The following is a 7,442-nucleotide window of genomic DNA, read 5'->3' on the forward strand; positions in this document are numbered from 1 at the left end:
TCTGTCACAGCTGCCTGGACAGGATGTGGCATCCAGGGAGGGACAGGGGCTCCTCCTCAGCTCAGCCCAGCTCTGGAGCTGTCCTGTGGGGACCCTGGCCAGCATGCCCCGCAGAAGTGGTGGGGCCTTGAGAGGGCGGTGTCGCCCGGGACTGGCCACCGGGCGCCTAGGGTGGCAGGGCCGCCGCCAGTTTCCAGAACAGTGAGGAGGTGGTGCGACTTTTCTGCAGTTCAGGGAGTGTCTGTTCTCACTCTATTTTGCCGATCGTGTCTGCTGCTGCACAGCTGGCCACATCCTGGTTCTCTCCTCCCTTCCTGGCTGCAGTTCTTTTTTCATCAGACAGTATCAGAACTGTGCCCTCTGCTCTGGGCTTCTGCTGTTCCCGGACATGCTTCCAGATACAGCATGGCCAGCGAGCCTGGAGCGGCCAGTAATGGGAGGCCTGCGAGGTGAGGCTTGGCTGGGTTTAGAACCCTTCCCTGCATGTGAGGGGCAAGGCTGACTTCAGAGGGAGGGGGGGTGGCTACGAGTGGCACGTCGGTGACCGTGTTTTGTAGGTGGCGGCAAAACAAGGACTTGAAGCGAGGCACCCTTTTTTTTTTTTTTTAAGAGCGGGAGACTGTGGTGTGGGACGTGACGAGCGATGGCAGGGAGGCAGTGCAGGAGTTAAGCGAGGGGCTCCGAGCTCCCCGTGAGGCCGCCTGGGGCAGCGAACCAGCACACTGCAGCCAGTCTGCCTCTCCTTGATCGGGGCCGCCTGTCCACCGAGTGGCCTCGAGATCCCTTGGGACAGAGGTCCTCATGACCAGTCCCTCATCCAGGGGGATGGTGACACAAGAAGCCTGGGAGATGGCCAGGGGCTGCTGTGATTTCAAGGCCAGTTTATCTGGTCCCGACATCCAGTACTTTGCCTCCTGTAGTCTGGTCATGGCCTGGCTTTCCCTTAGGACAGTCTCTGTTCCTGGTGCGGCCCCGGGAAAAGTACACCAGTGTCACATCCCTTTCTGGGGGTGGGACACGTCTCTCACCTGACCTTGGTCTGAACCCAGGGAGGCAGAGAAGACTTGCCAGTGGGCCTCTTACAGTTGGCGGTGGGGCACGGGTCTGGGAAAGCGGGAGCCCCTCGGTGCTAGGCCTGGAGCTCTAGCAACTTGTGGGCCTGCGCCCACACTTCGATCATCCTGCAGGCACCCTTGCAAGGAAGCCAGAACCAGCCTCAGGAGAATGGAAGCAGAACTTTATTCTTCTTGGCTAGGGAAGAGAACTAGCGGGTGGTCGTGCATAGTACCCCCCCACCCCTCCCAGAACCAAAGAAGACAGGCGGAGCCACCAAAGGGCTACCTCTGCTCGCCTCTCTCCTTTGCCCATGTGGAGGCAGGTGAGTGCAACGCAGGGCTGGGGTGGCTGCAGTGATGGGGCGGCCAGGGCCGGCCGGGGCTCCGGGGCCAAGGAGACCAGGGGGGGCTGCTCAGGTTGGGGGGATGGGCGTGGGAGCACTTCTCATCCTGGGAGCTGCCAGCTGGCACAGGCACAGAGCTCAGGGTACCAGGACACGGTAGGGGCTGCCTGGGATGTGCTCGTCACCCCACTTGACCACCAGCGTGTACTCTCCCTTGTCCTTGAGCAGGTAAGAGACGCTGTAGAGCCGGCTGCCCACATGCTTCACCAGGATTTCCTCGCACGGTGTCCGGGGGCCATGCACCCCTACCAGCAGCATGTTGTTGCCTGGTAGAGAAGGGGCCTCAGTTCCAGACCCCAAGTCTCTCCCTCCTACTGAGAATCCCCCGAGCCCTCTTTCTGTCTTGGTATCCTGCCCCCACCACCCTGTTGTGTTCAGGGGTGACGGCCCTTCCTAAAGAGCCGCCGGCACAGGAGACCCAGCTCCTCCCCAGGCAGCTTCCCGAAGGGTAAAAATGATGGCGGGGAGGCGCAGATGGGAAGTGGCTTCAGAAGTGACAACCACGCCCTGGGGGCGCCTGATGGCTCGGTGGGTGAGGCGGCCCACTTCGGCTCAGGTCACGATCTCGCGGTTTGTGGGTTCGAGCCCCGCGTCGGGCTCTGTGCCGACAGCTCGGAGCCTGGAGCCTGCTTCGCATTCTGTGTCTCCCTCCCTCTCTGCCCCTCCCCCGCTCATGCTCTGTCTCTGTCTCTCAAAAATACGTGTTAAAAGAAAACACCAAAAACAAAAAAAGAAGTGACAACCATGCCCTTGAAGGCACTCCCACCCCATCCACCCCCTTCTTCCCATGTTCCCAGGCACTGGTCATCCCATCTCATCTCTGGCCTCCTCTTTCTGGAGGGCACGGGTGATGACCGGGGCCGGGGCACCCACCTGCTTTGCTACAGTCCACCGTGAAGCTGCTCTTTTGGCCCGCGTACGCCTTGCTCAGCCCCAGGCCCTTGGCCAGCACCTTGCTGGCGTCAGTGGAACCTGCGCCTGGGGCCCCGTGCTGGGGGGCACTGGCGGTCTTCGTCAGGGAGTCCACGAACACTGACGATGTCTCATGGAGGCTGTGGTTGCTGACAAGACGGGGACCTGCGGGGCGGTGGGGGGGGGCGCTAAGAGGTAGCCAGAGTGCCAGGCGTTGCGTTGGGCACCGGCAGTCTGCTGCCAGGCTTACCTGTGACTTTGGCCTTGAAGGGGCTGCCCCCGATGTGGTAGGGGCCACCGTACTTGATGGAGATGAGGTAGCTGCCAGGTGCCATGGGGGTGTAGGTGACCCGGTAGCCCTCAGGGCACTCTTGGCAGTCCATCTTCACCTTGGAGGGCCCATCGATGGTTACGGACAGGGCGCCGGCTCCCGCGTTGCTCGTGTTCACGACGAACTCAGCTGGGCTCCCTGGGGTTGGCGGGGGGCGGTGAGGAAGAGCTGGCCCGGCCTGCTTCCCCGTCCCCCCACTCCCAGCCTCCCAGCCCCCCAGCCCCCCGGCGTAGCTTCATCACCTCTGCACCTCCTCTTGTCACTGACAGCTTGGAGGAGGGGGCCTAGCATCGGTGTCCACACAGCGGAAACCGCATCCACTGACCTACCTGTGACACCACCTTCCAGGCCGGCTCCGTAGGCGGACACCAGGCCCGGGTCCCCTCCGTGCCCAGGCTCCCCAACTCGGATCTTGAAGGGGCTTCCAGGAATGTGGGTGCCGTTGAACTTGACGTCAATCAGGTAGACACCGTTCTCCCGTGGGATAAAGCGCACGGCATACTTATCTGAGGGACAGAAGGGCATGCTGAGGGCCCGACATCCCTCCCCGAAAACCGAGCAGGTGGCATCTGTGAAGAGGTTCCCTCGCCCACCAGTCCAGGAGGTCCACGTGGCCCACTCCGCTGCTTCTGGGGACCACACCGGGCACCCACACCCACCGGGCACAGGCCTCCCCAAACCGGAGGACTGAAGCGGTAAACGCCCAAGCGGCCTGCTGTCGGTGCTCACTTGGACGGAGATCTACAGGCAAAGCACTTGCCTCTCTGCCTCCGGAAAAAGGTTACCACAGATGCCAGCCCCTGCCTGTTACCAGGGGCACGGAGGTCATGGGGCTGTGCAGGGGCACGACTAGCTGTGGGACTGGCGACATTGGCTGCCTCGGGCCTGTCTGCAGGTGCCAGCCCCGTGGCTAGACTTCGGGTCGCTCCCTCAGGAGACCGCATCATATTGCCTGCAGAAGGCGTTCTCCTTCCTAGAAGCTGTGGCTTCCAAGCAGACCCGCCGCCCCCCCCCAGGGCTGGGGTCGTGAGCAGGGGAGGGGCTGCCCGGCTGGGAGAGCCCCGGCGCTTGGGCCCTGCTTGCAGAATCTGTACCTTCCTTCTGTACTCTCAGTCTGCTTCCAGCCAGCTGGGCAGGCCCGCTGCTCCCAGCAGGGCCGGGGAAGATGGGTGGGTGGCCCGGGCAGGGACAGGGCCTCACCTTGGTCGATCTCTGTGACATAGCACTCCTCCAGGGCTCCCGAGGGGCTGTGCACCTTAGCATCGATCGCCCCCTTGGCCCCGTTCAGGCTGACTGCAAAAGAGGCTGGCTGGTTGACCTTTAGCCCTGACTCCTGGAAGCATAGCAGACGTGGTTAGACAGGGTGGCTGGGGTGCAGGAGAGCAGGGTCCCAGCGGCGGGAGGCCCACGGGGGTCACACTTACCCATCTGGCGTCCGATTTGGTTTAAAGAGGGAGAGCCACTGATTCTTGAGGGGCAGTAAGCTACAGGCACGCGCCCCCACCCCCAGACCCACACTCTGCAGTCACACAGCCAGGCGGCAGGAATGGAGGGTAGCCCTGCGCTGTGGGCAGCACTGGGCCCTGGCAGGCTGTCCCTCTTTAAACCTCAGCCCTGGTGCTCAACGGGCACAGGCTTCTGTTCAAAGCCTTTAGACCTGAGACACGAGAAAAACTCCACACAGTGGGCAGGGGTGTTTCCTGCCGACCCCAAGCGTGGGCTGCGCCCGGCCAGAGCAGAAGCCCGGCGCCCTGAGCTGGGCTGGGCGGGTCACTTGACACGGGGCCAAGTCCTGCTCTGTGCGACGGCTCTGGTCTGGCCGGGCCCAGGAGCCCCAGGCAGGCGGTTTCTCTCGGTGCCTCACCTGAAGACTAGAAACAGTAAGGCGGCGGGCATCGCCAGACGGAGAAGCCACAGGTACTACGAAGGGGCTGTCAGGGATGTGCTCCTCGTTGAACTTGACTGAGACCTCGTAGTCACCTGGGCAGGAAGAGAGCACAGAGGGCGTGCTGGGAGGCCCCCACTTGCCACAAACAGCCCGGGTGGCCCTGGGACCTCAGAGGGGAGGGCGGGAGCCAGGTGGAGCCGTCCGCTCAGACCCAGACCGACACCCACACCCCGATGCCACCTCCCGTGGCCCTGGGCACGCCCTCAGCACCTGGCTCCTGGACCACATAGGCCACGCCGCAGGAGCCGTCCTTGCGGTCCTCGAAGGAGATCTCGGCCTTGCTGGGGCCCTCGACGGCAATGGCCAGGCCCCCGGCGCCAGCCTCCCTGGTCCAGATGCTAAATTCGGCTGTAGAGAGAGCAGTGTGTCCTCACGGAGGGCTGCTATCCTGGCCTCAGTCCCCTCCGAGCATGGCTGACGTGCTGCTGGCTACTTCCTCAACCCCACCCCCCGCCCCAGCCCATAAGAGCAAAAGCCTGGCGGGAAGCAGGCATACCTGGCACTCCGGCTTCAGCCCTCTCCAGGCCAGGGCCTCCAGCGCGGACCTTGTGTGCTCCCCCTTCCCCCAGGGGCCCCACGGTGAACTGGAAGGGGCTCCCGGGCACGTGCTGGCCCTTGTACTTGACGCTAACTGTGTGCATGCCCATCTCGGCAGGCACAAAGCGGATGCAATAGGTGTGGTTCTCCCCTTCCACGATCTCGGCCTCATGGCTCTTGCCTGATGGGCTGGTCACCTGGGCTGTCATGTCCTGGATGCTAATTTCTGCAGGTGGGGGACAACGTGGTGAGCAAGAATCCCGGGCCCCACCCCTCTGCTCGGGGCCCCGTGGGGCTGGTACCCAGGACTCCCCAAGGCCCCCTTCCCTGGCTCCCTAGGGCTCCTACCAGGGATCTTCAGGCTGAGGTCGCAGTGACTGCCGACATTGGCCACCGAGGGGGCCCGTCGCCGGCGTGTGATGCTCTCTTTCACCCGGCCCTCTCCTGTTACCTTCACAGAGAAGGGGCTGCCTGCAGGAAGAGAGCACAGCCCGTGCACCACGCAGGTTACGTTTCTGCCCGCAGGCTGTGGTGCGTGGCAGGGAGGGTGGCCCCGTCACGGGGGCAACGTGTGCATGCCCCACTCACCAGGCACGTGCTGGTCAGCGAACTTGATGTTGATGATGTAGTTTCCGGGCTCTGTGGGGCAGTAGGTGACCCTGCACGTGCCATCCTCCAGGTCCTCTGTGTTGATGTCCACCTTGCTGGGGCCCTCGATGGACAGGCTAAGTCCGCCGTAGCCTGGGAAGCGACAGCCCTGAGCCAGGGGGCCGAGCACGGGGGTCCCCCCCCAGCTGGTAGGTGGCCACCACCTACCTGCATCACGGGTGTCAATGATAAACTCTGCAGGCTCAAAGGTGTGGCCCTCGTGGAGGCCCTGGCCTGAGACCCGCACACGGCTGGCATCCCCGATCTCCGACTGGCTGATCACCACTGGGATGGGGCTGCTTGCCACGTGCTGGCCATTCTTCTTCACGTGCACCAGGTGCTCCCCCGTCTCCTTGGGCACGAATGAGATCCCTGGGCACAGGGCAGGGCCGTCAGCCAGGGGAAGGCGGGCCCGCCCCTCGCGGCCTCCCCCTTCCCAGGAGGCCCTGCCCCTCCACCTCTTACCCACGTGGCCATTGCGCAGTCGCTTCAGGAGACAGGGCTCCTCCCGGCCCGAGGGTGGCACTACCGTGGCTGTCAGCAGGCTGAGGTCCGTCTCGGAGATATTGATGGGGATGTCGGCGGCGGAGCCCACCTTCAGGTGGGACATGCGCATCGAGTCGTCGCCTGCCAGGGGACAGTCGCTGCATGTCCAGGTGCGGTGGGGAGAGGGTGCCCGCCCCGCCGTTCGCCTGCTTTTGTCACTGCTCCCAGTGCCACATACCCGTGACCCTGGCGGTGAAGGGGCTGCCCGGGATGTGCTGCTCGTTGTACTTGACCAGGATGCTGTAGTCCCCGGGCAGCACGGGAAGGTAGGAGACGCTGCACGTGCCGTCCTGGTTGTCGGTGCAGCTGATCTCTGCTTTGGATGGGCCCTCAATGGCCAGGGACAGGCCCCCTACGGAGAGTCGTGGGTGAGGATGGGAACCACGCCGGGGCCCCCGCACTGATGGCACAGAGCCCCGACAGGCAGCGGCCGGGGTGGCAGGTGCGGAGCCCCACTTAGGGAGCGTCTCCGCTGGATGACGGCGTCCCACGGCACAACGTGAGGCTAAGATCGGAGCGGCTCACCCTCTCCCGCATCCTTGGTGTTAACGGTGAAGACCGCGGGCTTGTTCACCACTCCGTGGCTGAGGCCAGGCCCATAGGCGGTGACATGGCCGCAGTTGACATAGTCCACGTAGAACTGCAGGGGGCTTCCTGAGGCAGGAAAAGGGGCCAGGTGGAATGGGGCTCTGTGCCACCTCCCCAGGCTCCTCCCAGGGCGCTGGCAGTACAGCGTGGGGGCGCACCTGGGATGTGCATGTTATCGTAGCGGATGTCCATCTCGTGCAGGCCTGCTTCGCTGGGTGCATAGCGCACGGTCACAGTGCCGTCCTTGTTGTCAGTGATGGCTGGCTGCGCCACCTTGCCCGAAGGCATCCGCACCTCCCCTGCAGGGCAACGGGGCCAGGGTCAGGGCAGCCACTGGCAAACCCAAGCCTCTGTGGCTCCCGAGCCCCTTCCTGCTCCCACTCACCAGTGATCTCGCCTTTCTTGATGGTGAAGGGGATGACGAGGTCGAAGGGCCTCAGGCTGGTCACATCCAGCCCATTGACACCCATTAA

General features: G+C 63.8%; 1 protein-coding gene and 1 long non-coding RNA gene across 2 annotated transcripts; one reads left to right on the forward strand and one right to left on the reverse strand.

Annotated features, from left to right (window-relative positions):
• The first annotated feature begins 351 nt into the window (after positions 1-351).
• LOC115507055 lies at positions 352-1,312 on the forward strand. Its single transcript, XR_003966546.1, has 2 exons — positions 352-449; positions 1,188-1,312. It is a non-coding gene; the product is annotated as an uncharacterized LOC115507055 (long non-coding RNA).
• FLNA (filamin A) lies at positions 1,223-7,436 on the reverse strand. The gene is made up of 16 exons (XM_030305152.1): positions 7,355-7,436; positions 7,128-7,268; positions 6,907-7,035; positions 6,560-6,733; positions 6,301-6,462; positions 6,004-6,207; positions 5,776-5,928; positions 5,536-5,658; positions 5,147-5,413; positions 4,861-4,998; positions 4,567-4,682; positions 3,903-4,035; positions 3,032-3,208; positions 2,622-2,840; positions 2,333-2,536; positions 1,223-1,725 (listed from the first exon to the last, which is right to left on the reverse strand). The coding sequence occupies exons 2-16, from the start codon at positions 7,255-7,257 to the stop codon at positions 1,538-1,540; spliced, it is 2,517 nt and encodes an 838-aa protein (XP_030161012.1). The 5' UTR covers positions 7,258-7,268; positions 7,355-7,436; the 3' UTR covers positions 1,223-1,537.
• Positions 7,437-7,442: the final 6 nt, after the last annotated feature.

This window comes from Lynx canadensis, chromosome X (genome assembly GCF_007474595.2).
Source record: "Lynx canadensis isolate LIC74 chromosome X, mLynCan4.pri.v2, whole genome shotgun sequence".
NCBI lineage: Eukaryota > Metazoa > Chordata > Mammalia > Carnivora > Felidae > Lynx > Lynx canadensis.